Source organism: Melospiza georgiana, chromosome 14, assembly GCF_028018845.1.
Source record: "Melospiza georgiana isolate bMelGeo1 chromosome 14, bMelGeo1.pri, whole genome shotgun sequence".
Taxonomy (NCBI): Eukaryota; Metazoa; Chordata; class Aves; order Passeriformes; family Passerellidae; genus Melospiza; species Melospiza georgiana.
Window position 1 is genome coordinate 2,667,713 of NC_080443.1, and position 14,000 is coordinate 2,681,712.

Consider the following 14,000-nt stretch of genomic DNA (forward strand, 5'->3'; position numbering starts at 1 on the left):
TTGCTAGTCTAGTCAGGCTAAAAATTCTGCTTAATCTTAATGATTAGTAAGAGTTCTTCATTTCTGTTAAATAAATTACGAATTATTCGGAGGCAGTATATTAAAGGAGATCTAATCAAGATATCCAGAATATTGTGACATATTTAAATCCCATAATATTTTAAAAAACATTTTTGAGGGAGTAAAGATACTTTATATACAATTAGAGGCAGTATGATTAATAACCTTGGGCTCAGATTCGACTGCTTCCTTTGGGATTTGGGTTTTTTTCCTACATCTCTGGAACCAAATATATGCCTTAATTACCAATCAAACAGTCAATGAAGGCAGAACTGAAGTGTGGATGCATCCACTTGGATTTGTATTAGCATTTCTTCCACAGGTTTGGATTAGTGAGGCTGAGTGTATCTGCAGGTTTTGGTTGCTGTCAGGCAGAATGTGAATCTACATTGACTCAGATTCTCAAAACTATCAGATTTTCAAACCTGTTTTGCATCATTTGACACTTATGCCACCTGCTAAACCTGCAAAAGGTAGGTGTTAGTGCAGGTAGTATTAAATGCAGGAGTATTTGAGAGTTCTGAGAAGATTGAGGCCATTTAAAACCAGCCAGTGCCATTTCTCCCCAGCCCCATCTCTCATCATTGAGGCTTCAGGAGGAAAAGGAGATTTTGATATGTGAGAAACAAACCCCTTTGGTTTGAAACCATTCTGCAAGGCTACAACATCAAATCTGAAGGCAAGAAAAGAGGAGGCAGACACTTTTGAGGTTTGGACACTCCCAGGTTGGTACAAAGTCAGTGAGAGGACATTGCTCCTTTAATGGCTGTGCCAGAATTCCTTTACTGCAGCATCAGACAAGGCAATGCCCTCAAGTTTGATTGAGGAACTCAGGATTTTGGAAGGTGTTACCACAGAGGAAGGTGTTACTTTGCTTGTCAGGTACAGCTGCAAGGAAAGAGGTTTCTGAGCTGAAGGCAGAGAGTGGGAAAATGTGTTTGAAGCCAGTCTTCATTGTAATTCTGTGTATTACTTATTTCTCATAGTTTAAAACAGGGAATTGTGGGGGAGAAGTAGCTCCTTGTAACAGGGGAGGCAAGGCATAAATCAACTACCAACCCTTTTATCTTCTGAATTTTTCTGAAATTGATTTTATTTCTGCACATGGTTATTCTGGAGCGTTCATAAGCTGCGTGTTTTGGTCAAGTATGGCAGGCTTAGCTTTTTATTCTGAGCTGTCAATTTTGAAACTCACTCTGAAAGAGCTCCAAGGTAAAATGGTTTTGATCATTACCAGCTGCTGTGTACTTTGTACTCTGTAATATAAACCTGACATTCAATTTTGGTGGGATGATCTAATGAAGTTCTGAGATTTATTTGAGATAATAAAAAAGAACCTCCTTTTTTCAAGGATAAACATGGATAAATTGTCAGATTCATAGCCCATCTCATATGATGCCTGCTGTGTTTTGCACAGTGCCTGGAATGGTCACTGTATGCCTGATTTATACAGACAGTATCACCTTGATGAGTACACAGTGTGTCACTTGAGCAGGATTCATGTCTTTATGGATTTCAGTGGAGAAATATAATGTGAGACAATATAAATATTGCAGATGCTTGCTCCATCACATTGTCTGTTTTATTAGGCAGGTTACCTGTGCTGAAGTGATGTTGGGGGTTTCTTGTTTATTTTTTTTTTAATTTTTTGTGTTTCTTTCTGGGTTTTTTGGGTTTCTTTTTGTTTGTTTGGTTTTTTTTTTCTGTTGTTGTTTTTGGGGGTTCTTTTTGGGTTTTTTGGTCTTCTTTTGATTTTGGATTTTTTTGGTGGTTTTTTTGTTGCTTTTTTTATTTGGTTGGTTGGTTTTTTGTGTTTTTTTTTTTTTTCCCTGTATATAATAAGAAAACATTATTCCGTTAACATTGGTGAGGAAAACTCCTTTCCGTTATATTTTGCTATAGGTGAATTAAATGAATTTGAGATCAGCAAATAAAATGCAGTGTAAAACACTAAATATGGTACCATTCCTGCATTTTCCTCCTCACCAGAGATGGGCAAGATAAGTGGAGCAATTGTGGATGAGACCCAAACCAGCCAGACAAGAGGGAAATCCCAGCCAAAGCTCCCAGTGACCTGCCCAGGTGTTTGCACAGCTGGCTCCGTAGGTGTGGGAATGTTGGTGTGGATGAATGCTGTGGGAGCAATGTCACACAGATCAGCTGTGTGACATTTACAGAGCAAACAGTAAAACTCTGTCCTGTGGAGCTCAGGGAGGGTCTGGGTGTGGGCTGGGCACCTCCACGTGGCTCCATCACGGGTTATACTGACTGGATGCACACTCAAAACAAAGATAAAACAACTTTTTCTCCTGATCATAACGCATTTTAGTCTGTATCCATGAATTTGAAGGTGAACTGTAGCCTGGAGCTTTCCTTTCCTGAGCAAGGAGCCACCTCCACTGGTGTTTAATGGGTTGGGACAAGCTCTCAGCGCAGTCCCCCTGGGCACTGCTGCTGCTCTCCCTGCCTGAACATAATCCTGACACCTCCTGCAGCTCAGGACATGCCTATGTCTGGGTATGTTGAGAGGAAATTTCCTGTGTTAAGTTAAAATAAATCTGGACAGAATTCCCAGATTGGAGAACAACTGTGGAGAAGTTGGGTTGTGAAAGTCGCCTTCATTTTCCCTAACTTGACAGAGTAATTTTGAGTTCCATGAAGAAAAGAGGACACTATTAGAAATGATCATCCATAGAGATCCCATAAAGCTGAATGTGAAACACAGGGCCAGAACAGCTGTAATTTTTGAATTTAAACAGAATTTAGGTCTCATGCAAAGTAGGTACATAATGGAAAACTTGACCTCTGCTCCATCTTCAGTTAAAAAAAAAATGTTGGTGGGAAAAATGGCAACAGATGACAGAATTTGAACAAGCTTGTCTAATTGTGTAAAAGTCACCATGGCACAAACTGCCTGGAAAATGACTCTTCTTGAAAGATTTATCCACACAGAGGGTGTTGTGTACATACGCTCCTCACCAGGTACAAGTTAGTTGTGCACTAAGGAGTGTGTATGCACAGGACTTCCCAAAGTGTCATTTTAAACTAAATATTTGCAGCTCTTCCTTAAACCACACCAGAAAATATTTTTACAAGGTTGAATGTTTCTCTTACACTTGTGGTAAAGCAATCATTCTTATTCTCTAGCATGAGTCACAACTCACAGTGTCAATTGCTGTATAAAATATTACTGAAGTAGTTTGATGGCAGTGAGCAAGGCTTAGTCATGTCTGTCTTCCTCCTCTGTGTCACTTCTGGGCTCTCTTGCCCTTTGCTGCACTGTGGATAAAGCTTCAACATATCCAGGATTAAACTGAATGTGGAAGGGGTGGGTGCCTGCCATTCTCAAAACTCAAATCCCTTGTGAATTTTCGCTGCATGTTTAATTCTGGACCCTGTGATGGTGTTCACAGGGGTTTGAGGATGAGGGAAGAGATGAGGATCTGACTCCATGTTTCAGAAGACAGATTTATTATTTTATCATATATATTATACTAAAACTATACTAAAAGAATAGAGGAAAGGATTTCATCAGAAGGCCAGCTAAGAATAGAAAAAGAAAGAATGAATAACAAAGGTTTGTGGCTCAGACACTGTGTCCAAACCAGCTGACTGTGATTGGCCATTAATTAGAAACAACCACATGAGACCAATCCCAGATGCACCTGTTGCATTCCACAGCAGCAGATAATCAATGTTTGCATTTTGTTCCTGAGGCCTCCCAGCTTCTCAGGAGGAAAAATCCTAAGGAAAGGATTTTTTGGAAAATATCATGGCTACAGGGCCCTTCTGTTTGAATGGATGCTTCTGAGAAATTCTGACCCAAGTGATTTACCCCTGGTAAGTACCAGTGGTCACTAGTGTAGCTGAAGGGAAAAGTGCCCTGTTCTTGACTCTGGTGCATTTTTACAGCAGGATCATGCTGGCAGACATTAGAGATGCTTGTTTACAGACTTGCCTGTGAGGTTCCAGAGAGAGAAGCTGAGAAAATCGCTGGTCCTTCTCAAGTAGCTGCTGTCTTTGGACAAAGATTACATGCATGCTGCCATGTGAAGCTTGGGACACTTCCCAAGTCATTATTCAGGAGCATGCTGAGGCTCTGAAACCCCCACATAACAATGCCAAGCAGACAATCATCCCTTGAAGCAGTATCAGCTCAAACAGGCTGTGCTCAGCCTTGCCTCTCGTGCTGTGCTCTGAAAACAAACTGGTGCTGCATGCAGATGTGCTCCAGAGCCAGTGAAATGGAAATGGTGAGGCTGGGATTCATCCAGTGTGTTCCAAATATGCCCAGCCACCTCTGCGGTTGCTTGTTGGGGGTAGGAAAAGAACATCCTTCATCTCAGTGTCAGCAACTTGTATCAAGAATGCAGCCATGGCTGAGAGAAACAACACCAGAAAAGAATGTTCATATTTTATCTGTTCATTCCTGGTAATGTGGTACCAGTTGAGCTGACGTGACCAATTAATTGGTGCTGTTGTACAAAGACACTAAAAGAATTATGTAAAAACTAATGCAGATATTATACATTGAACTCATTTTCTAATTGATTTTTTTGGACATTATATCTCCCTCCAAGCATTTGCAAGTTTGTAGGTGCCTTAGTATGTACGATGCTATTTACACAGGGTTTTCTCCTAGGTACTTCATCTGGGTGTATATAAGCAGATAATTGTACATGGGTTTGTCAAAGGTGTGCTCTTGCTGTCAGTGACTGCCCAAACAGGAAAAGCAGTGCAAAGCAATGGGATTGAGTTCATGCACAGTGCTGGGCATGCAGTCCATGTGTGCACCTCTCCCTCACTCTGTGTGTCTTTAAAAGATCTCTTGGACCATCCAAGGATTGGATTTTCTCAGAAATTGCTCAAATGAGGCAGGAGAGAAAGGGAATCGCCAGAATTCAGTACCTACAATTAAAAAACTTTAAAACCTCTTTACTTCAATCATTATATAAGATGAGCTGTAAACCAGCAAACCAAATTTCAGAATGAATTAAGTTGGAAAATATCTCTGAGGTCATTGAATCCAAATTGGGGCAAAAAAAGAAGTTAACTCCTGTTCTCAATTCATATTCTCTTTTGACATTGTGCAGTCTGGTGTGCTCAAACATCAATCATTGTTATGGAAAAAAGCACTGGAACCCCATAATGGAAATTCTGAAAAGTTATGGCCATGAGGAGTTAAGAAAACTCATTTTAATATCTTGATTCCTTTATTTTTGGAGGCATAAGTCCCCATAAACTGACACTTCTGGTATGAGGTCAGCCATGGTAAGTGCATATGGCAGTGAGGGGATTTAAAAGATAAAAACCACAGGAAATCACCATCAGTCAATTTGTGCACATGGCAAGGTGACTTTTTGGGCACACAAAGGTCTCAAGAACATGGCTTTGCTTAGATCTCAATCAATTTCACTTACAGAGCATCCCAATATCAAATTCTTTAATTATCCCCTAATTAAAATATTATTGCTGTCTTCAGTTTCAGACTCTGCAAAAGCAGATAATAAAGTGCACATTTAGTTTACACAATTTGGTTTTGTGTCTGTGTTAATCTCTTTTGCTGCTATAGGCTTTAGACCACTTTGAGGAGTATGGGGGAGATTCTGTTCTGGTTTTTTGTGCCCTCACACCTCACCTTCTGTGACTGCTGTAGCTGGGTCCTTACCTCTGAATTTAAAAACTAATTGGATTGACAAAATTATTTTGTCTAATATTTACCTCTGAGTTAAGCTGTGTGTTTGAAAGCAGGATTTTTTGGTACAGTCTTTGATTTCCACTTTCCATAAGAAATGAAATATTTCTCTATGAGGAGAAGGATAAAATATGAGAATGAATTTAGAATGAACACCTCTGAAAAAATTAAATTGCATTGAAATGAAAATGCCAAGATTTTATATGTGGGGGAAGAAAAGACAAGATAATCCAAAGGGAAATAAGCAATCTGAAACTTTACTACTATCTAGTCAAAATTATTGCTTTTTACTTAAAATTTTTGCTTGACATGAAAATATTAGTTTACTTGTCTGCTGCCTTGGATTTTTTTTGTTCAAGATATTGCTTTTCTTCTGGCTTTAAAAGGCATCTTTACAAACATTCCTTTAAAACCACTTGTTACCTTGTTTACACTACTCAGCAGGGAATAGGAGCTGAAGTAACAGAGCCAAATAAATGCAACTGGCCAGTACTAATTACCTGTGAGTATTAGAAGGGCGCTTCTGTCTTCCCTGAGAAACTGTAAACCAGATTCTGCTGTGCCATATACAGCTTGTTATATAAACATGCAAATCATTGATCAGGTTTTGTTTAAAGGGAAAATAAAACCTGTCAAAGTCTTCACCTTCATTTGTCGTTAAAAATATAAATTCCCTGTTGTTATCTTTTACTACAAAGTAATTAAAAGAGATAGGGAGGGGGTAATGGTAGGTGAAGTCCAGGTTTGATCCAATCAGAAGTTTGATACAATCAGAAATATATATCCAGGTTTGACACAATCAGAAGTGCAATTTTGCACTGGTATTGCTGGGGATTTTCACTCATACAATGAGCACTTGCTGATCTGGGAATGCACCAAGCCCTGCAGATGTAAATGTGAGTGTATCAATTTATGTGGATGTGTAGATTAAGCTGAAAAGGAACTGGGACGAGGCAGGAGGAGGAAGGAGAGTCAGGTTTTTGTTGTGAATCCAGCTGAAGGGATAATTTTACCCTTTAATTTTACCTTAAAGCACTCTGAACCAGCAGAGGAGTGAATCCAAATGCTGCCCAGCTTTGTTCTGGTCCTCACAGAGCTGAGCCTGCTGCAAGACGAGCTGAGATTCCTCTCCCAGTGGAAGCTCAGACACCAATCTCTGGCTCCCTGACCTGCTGGCAGGGTCAGGGCCTGAAAAAGCCCAGGAGGGCTCCAATATCCAGCAGTCCTCTCCTGGTGTTGGTGACTGCAGTGCAGACAATTGGTTGCATCAATCAGAGCACCAGCACCTCTCAGAGCACCAAATACCATTAAATTCTAAGGGTGGTGTAGCCATGATATTTTCTCAAAAATCCTTTCCCTTCACTTGAGAGTTTGGCTTAAGAACTCTGGTGGGTCACTTCCAAATCAGAATATTCTGTGATTAGAGACAGTAAATAGTGGAATGTCAAGTATTTTATTCTCACAAGACACTCTGGTAGAGAAGAGAAAGTCTTCTCAAACACAGAAATTGAACTAAAACACCTGGGATATTTTTTTGCATGTTAACTCAGATATAATTGTTGCTAAAATAAGCAAGTGCAAATTGTTTGCAGCAATGAAAAGAACTACCCTGTTGGGCAGGAAGTGGCATTTATTCTTGCTTGTTATTATGATGGAAAGATTTGATATTCCTGGTGACTATGAAGATTAAACCAGAGATTTATGTTAATGCAAAGGATTAAAAGAATTTTAATAACATTTATAAAGATGCAAATGTTCTCCTGCATTTTATCTTTTTGCAGATGAACATGCCATAAGGGAAATATTGAAGGGGGAGAACACATCCTCACTCTGAATTGCAACATCTGGTTTAATACTGCTCTCACATGGTCATTAAGTATTAGTTGTTTTCACCAGTGTGTTTATGAACAGTGTGAGTTTGATTAGACTTTTTCTCCCTGACAAACTTAAGAATATTAGGAATCAGGGATCAACATCCACCTCCAAACACACGGGGCCTGTGAATGGCTTCATGCCTTGCACATTTCAACAAACTGTAAATATTTTTCAGTGTATTTCCCTTCTTGCTGCTCCATCAGTTAAAGACTTATTTTCTGAACAGCAAAGAGCTTGAAGTACTGGCTGCACTTCAGAATTGCCAGCTGTGCTCCCCTCATTTCAAACACCCCCACGTGCAAACACAGGCCACACCAGCCTGGAAAATTCTGTGCTTTATTTGGGGACCCTGACATATTATACATATATGTACATACATTTCATGTGGAGAAATTATAGAAAAAAATATGATTTGAAAAAGGAGGCAATTAAGGTGAAGGTGTAAACATCTGTTTATATTCTGGTTTGTGTTTTTCCCTGCTCTTCAACCAATTGTTTGCTAACAGGTAAGTATATATAAACAGATGCCACCTGGATTTGTCACACAATTCAACTGATGTGACTGTGGAAATATCCAGGCCCTTAAATTAATATAAATCTTCAAAAGGTTTGGAGTAGTTGAACATCAAGTAATCCATGTAGTAAAAGTCATAGCTTTGTTGTCGTTGAGAAGGAGAAAGCTGTGCAAAATATTGTTGTGTAATTTTAGTGGTAGTTCTTTCTTCATCGGAGTGACGATCTTTAAACTTGGGGAAAGTTAAATTTTGTGGAGCACCAATTAAGTGCAAGAAAAAGTTTGCATCTTCTTCCATACTTTCAAATTTCCCAACGAAGTCGTAGTCTATTAAACACGGGCTGCACAGCCTATTGACATGGTCCCAGTGTATATCCATGCCCACTGGCCTGTGTACATCCAGCAGGTACTGAATGAACTCTTTGAACTTGACGCCAGAGCCTGTCCTTAGAGCTTCTTTGGTGGCATTGACACGGTACCTGGCGATGATGGCTTTCCCAAAGACAGGGTGGTAGTAGTTGTTTGGATGCTCAAACTTGTCCCGAAAGGCAGACACCAGCTTTTCAAAGGGCTCACGAATAAACAGCATTTTTGTGTAGGTGCTGAGCCTGTGGTAGATGCCCTTGTGGTCAAAGCCATCCAGCCTTTTCAGGTAGTTGCCATAGTGCACGGTGTTGTGCTGGATGTCCTTGGTGGAGGAGGCCAGCCCGTTGAGCACCATCAGCACACGCTTCCAGTTGGAGCAGCCAGCTTTTGGCACCTCACAGTACAGAACCCTGTATTTATCCTCTACAAATATCCTGGACACGTGGTACGGAGTGATTATTCTTCTGCTGTTACTCTTGTATTTGGAACAAGTCTCCCTCATAATCCGCTTCCTTTCTCCTTGGATCTCATAGAGACTTTTCCACTTGCTGTTGTTTCTATCCTCATATTTAAGTGTGGGCAGGTTGAGAATGGAGCTGTTCATGGAAATCAGAATTGGGCTCTTTTTAATTATAAACCTCCTCCTGCGTTTATGGAGCTTGATGGAATTAATTTCTTCACCTTTCTGTTGATCTTTCATAGCAAACATGATGCTGCTTTGCCTTCTGTCGGTGCTTTGAAGCTTGGTGGGCACACTTTCAGATGGCTCTAATGAATTGCTCTGCTTAACTGTTGCTGCTCTGTCTGCAGTATTTTTTCTTAATCTTCTGTCCTGGTTATTGCTGGAAACACAGTCCTGCTGAGGAAAAACAGATTGAAGATATTAGTAAATGAGAGATTGTCACTACTTACAGCTTGCACCACTTCACGTGGATCTTTGGTAACTTTTACAATTGTTCAAAACTCATTGTCATGAGCCCTCAGCACTGCACTGTGGCTCCTCTCTTGTCCCCTTGTTCTGTGCTTACATGAAACTTAAAGGCAGAGATGAACCTGATCTAAATTTCCAGTAAATTTTAGTTCCTGTTTGGATTTACCTGTATTACTGTATTTTAGGTGGTGGACCCAGACCTTGACCCATACTTTTTTCTTAGATATTGTTGAAATTTTTACAGAAATGCATCTGAGTATTGTGAGAACTTGCTTAATTATTCCAGACTGCCCCTGTTGTCACCCAAATGGAAGGGTTTGTTTGTTTGGGCTGTGTGTTTCCCACCCTCACGTCAGTAATTTATCTTTGCATGAGGGCAGATTGGCACAGAGGGGAAGGGAGGGGGTTTGTAGGGTTTGCAAGGTGGAGTGAGATGTAAATGGGGGCAGAGGGAAACAGGAAGGTGTCAGTGAAAATGGAGAGGTTTGGCACACAAGAAGTGATTTTGGGGAGGGCAGCATGAAGGGAAACCCAAAGGGAGGCTGGATGAGCTGAGCCTGGGGCAGAGCAATGGAAACAATGAGCAGTGAGAGGTGGGAATGAAGCTGGGGCTGGGATCAGGGCAGCAAAAACTGAGTAACTACAGCAGGTCTGTGGGTGAGGCTTGTGGGACCTGCTCTTTTTCACTGGGGAATCTCTGTTAATACTCCCTGCCTACAGCCCAGGTGTGCTCCATCACTTCCTGCTTTTCCAGGTAGCTGAATTAAATCCTGTCTATGCCTCTAAGATTAAGATTAAAATTATGTTCTGGTCACTGTTTAGCTGTGTGTCATCCCCATTTTGAGGTTACCTGGATCAGAGTAGCATATAAACTACCATGGAGTGTTTCAACAGAGGACCATATGTAGTTGCAGAATGCTTATTGCTGACCCAAAATACTTAGTTAGAGGGCTTACAATTTTAAATTTAAATTTTTGATTTTCAGGATTCCCCCAATAGTATTTAAAACTGGCTTAAAAATAAGATACTGTGTGAATTTTAAGGTGTACAATTGGGGATTAGAAGGGTCGTGCTCTTTCAGGGTGCTCTTTAAGATTAAATCTTAATCAATTTTACAAGTCTTTGTTGTCTGAAAAAAAGCAATGCAATAGGTGACATAGTTGTTCTGTCAGGGAGGTTTTATCTTGTCACATTCTTGTTAAAGGTCAGAGAATAAAAAAGTCTCAGAAAAGAGATTCAGGATTCATTACTAAAAACATTGGTGACAAGAAACAAAAAAAAAAGTTTTTTGTAGGTGACTTGCTTGTAATGATATATATATATATATACAAAAAACTTGAACACAACAGATCAGTCTTAAACACAAGTTTTAGGACATTTGCAGAATTCAGGTTGGATGCTCTGGTCGTGGAGGTGGTGTGCAGCCTGGGAAACCAACTGATAATTTGTTATGCAAAACACTATTCAGTGTTGGGAGTGATTGTTCCTCACCTTCAGAGGTTGTTTCTGTTGTCAGAAATGTGTTTGTCTTTGTAAATACCAGATGTATTTCTAAACATTACCCTTTACAAGACTGGCTGCAATTCAATCCCATTTACTCATGACATGGCTGATATTTAAAGGTTATCAGATTCAGGCTTCCTGGAATTCTGCACCTTTAATGATGCTGATGATGGCCCTGGAGCTTTTGGGCAAACTGAATGCCTCCTGTCAGTGCAAGTTGGGTGCAGGAGGTCGGGCTGGAGCTGCAGGGGAGCTGCCAGTGAGAGCCTGAATGAGGGATGTGGGACCCCAGGGGCTCTCCAAAATGCAGTTTATTGTATCCAAGGTGTTACAGCAGCCCAGGGTTGTGGGTGACAGAGCTGTGCCCACAGCTGTCAGCTCCAGCTGCAGGCAGGCCTGGAGACCCTTTGGTTTTGGTTCCATTGCATTATATACTTTTTTTTGGATCACAATGCATTACATACTTTTCTTTTGGTCACAATGCATTATATACTTTTTTTTTGGTTACAATGCATTATAGACTTTTCTTTGCTGAGCATCTTAATACAGTAGAACCAATCTACACCTTAACTATAATCTCTAGCCTATCATAACTACTGTAATTACCATATTCATGCTACTGTTCTCCAAGCTAGAAGTTGTTTTTCAGTTTTCTTGCAGTGGAAAATTCTGAAACCTTTTTTCTACTTGCCACATTTGCTGACTTGTTTGCCTGTGCTATCCTTCTGCTTGGTAAAAACATCTTCTTGTTTGGGGTGGGTTTATCTTTTGCTGTAAGCCATAAAACCCCCTTCTAACTAACACACCCTTTGCCTCCTTGGTTATCCAGCGAGACTGGCTCAGCAATTCCTTTCTATATCAAAACTTCCTTCCATCTCTATTCCTTCACCAGATTCTACATTCAAAAATCTTTCCGCCAAGCATACTTGTCATACTTTCTTGTCCAACTTTCATCTTTCCCAGCAGCTCTCAATCCCTGCCACCTGCCCGAGCAGGCGATGGCACCTGGGCACAGCTGGGCACAGCTGGGCACATCTGGGCAGGGCTGGGCACGGCTGCTCCTTTGCAGAGTTTGCTCTCGTCCTTGCTGGAGGCAGCCCCGCGCAGCCTGACTGCCACTAGATGGGGGAATTTCACCAGAATTTTTCCTGAGCCTGTTTTTAAGCACCTCTCAAGGCATTCATTTGATCAGTGTGATTTCATACAGAATATTAATATATGCAAAGTTTACAGTATCTTTTAGCAATACCCAGTCTAGGAAAAAAACCTCATAAAAATGAAGTTGCATAGCTTATCAAATTGCTATTTTAAGAGGGAAATTTGCATTTTCATGGCTAAGTTTTTGATGCATCTTTCCTTTTCAGTGCTTCAGCTCCATGTAGTGGCCTTATCTGAGCCATCTCTATCTGTACTCCATACTCAGAATATGGGTACAATTTTCTTTATGTACTTCTGAAAACTTACTTTTTTTGGTTGCTGGAATCCCATGTTATATTTTATCCCTAAACAAAGAAAGAAAGTAAAGTAATTATTTAGAAATAAAAAACATTAGTTTCTTCTCTTCTATACTGATACAGCCAGTGTTGTTAAAGCAATGACAAATAAATCAATGGTGAACCATAATTAATGTATATTTCTAGCAACAATAATCCTTGAAAGGCATCTTTATGTATAGATGTCATAAAATTGTGAAATGGAGGGAAAGACTCTATGACTTTCACCCTTTTACAAATGGGGAAACTGAGATGAACGAAAGTGGAACAGAAGTGATTGCTGAACCTCAGTTAAAAAGCAGAACAAGAATCAGCTGAAGGTTGTGATTCCAGGTTAGAGATCTAAAACAAAACCAGAAAAAAGCTCTCCTTTGTGTGTTTACCCAAACCTGTATGGCTTGGACCCTGGAACCTTTGATAGGGCAGAATTAATCCTAATCACAGCTTGCATGAGTACTCTGCTGTAAAGGCAACACACTGTGGAGTCATGTGTGAGGTAATATTTGCACACTTTGGGAGAGGCAAACAACACAGAATCATATTTTCTCTAATCTTCTGACTTCTACAGTGATATTTACCTGAAAATAGAATAATAAAGATGTGAAAATCCGAATTGGCAGCTTTAGCTGATGTGTAGGGTTTCTCTCATGACCATAACCTTTGTTAGGTATAACTTAATAATGCAGAAATGGATAATGGAAACACTACTGAATTATGACATTTGTTTGGGGCTTTTCAACTGCCAGAGCTGTTGTCATCACTGTCAATGCTGCTTGAAGACTTCAGTTCAATAAGTCTGCATGATGAATCCACAGCCTTTTGGACAAGGACAATTACAGCTAAAGATCTTGCACAGCATTAAGTGAAAGCTCTGTCAGCCCCATCAGGTTGATTTTCATAGTGCCAGGAAAGCTCTCAGGAACTCCTTGCATGATAATTCACATTGTGACCTGCTGCAGCCAAAGAAACAAGCCCAGCCTAGATGATCAGTCATGCTTTATTTTTGAAATCAGATCTACAAACTCATAGATATTTGTAGTAGAGTCTAAATAAAATTGCTCTGATTGTTCTGTGCTCCAAGAGCTCCTCTAAGATGATGCTTTTGGCTTTTGTTTGAGCTTGAATTCACTTCTGCAATTTGTCAGCAATGAACTCGAGGTTGTGTGGGACATTGTGATTCTGTGCCTATTACAAGTAAAGAGCATATTGTTTTAATTCATCAGAAATAAGCTTTAGACACCTTACAGGAGGAACCTTCAGGCTTCTCCTAGCTGCTTCTCAAAAATGTTTAGCTGCAAATCAAAGTCAGAAGGTGTCTATTAAAGAGAAAGAGAGCTTGTCTGCAGCATTCCTGCGTGGGTTCTGGAGACCTGACGCTGATTCTGCTGTACCAAGCTTTAGGAGAAGATCCTGAGCTCTTCTCCAGCTCCTGGTGTGATCGGTACAAAACCACATTTATTCTACTGCTGTGTAATGTTCTGCAGAGCAAGGCAGGGCAGGAACCTGCTGTCCAAAAACCCAGCAAAACCTGAGCAGCAGCACTTTGAAACAACTGATACTAAA

The 14,000-nt window shown here is 40.3% G+C and overlaps 2 protein-coding genes across 7 annotated transcripts in view; both read right to left on the minus strand.

Moving 5' to 3' along the window:
- KCTD15 (potassium channel tetramerization domain containing 15) overlaps positions 1 to 14,000 on the minus strand; it is a 246,319-nt gene that overhangs the window by 79,189 nt on the left and 153,130 nt on the right. The window lies entirely within an intron of this gene.
- The window catches only part of CHST8 (carbohydrate sulfotransferase 8), a 203,026-nt gene continuing 196,220 nt past the window's right edge, over positions 7,195 to 14,000 (minus strand). For 4 of the 6 annotated variants that reach the window (XM_058033924.1, XM_058033927.1, XM_058033922.1 and 1 more), the window contains 2 exons: positions 12,409 to 12,446; positions 7,195 to 9,369 (listed from right to left, as the gene is read on the minus strand). In XM_058033924.1, the coding sequence (XP_057889907.1) occupies positions 8,218 to 9,369; positions 12,409 to 12,446 (1,190 nt within the window). In that variant the 3' untranslated portion in view covers positions 7,195 to 8,217. The remainder of the gene's footprint in view (positions 9,370 to 12,408; positions 12,447 to 14,000) is intronic. The other 2 variants (XM_058033928.1, XM_058033926.1) reach the window with 1 other exon arrangement.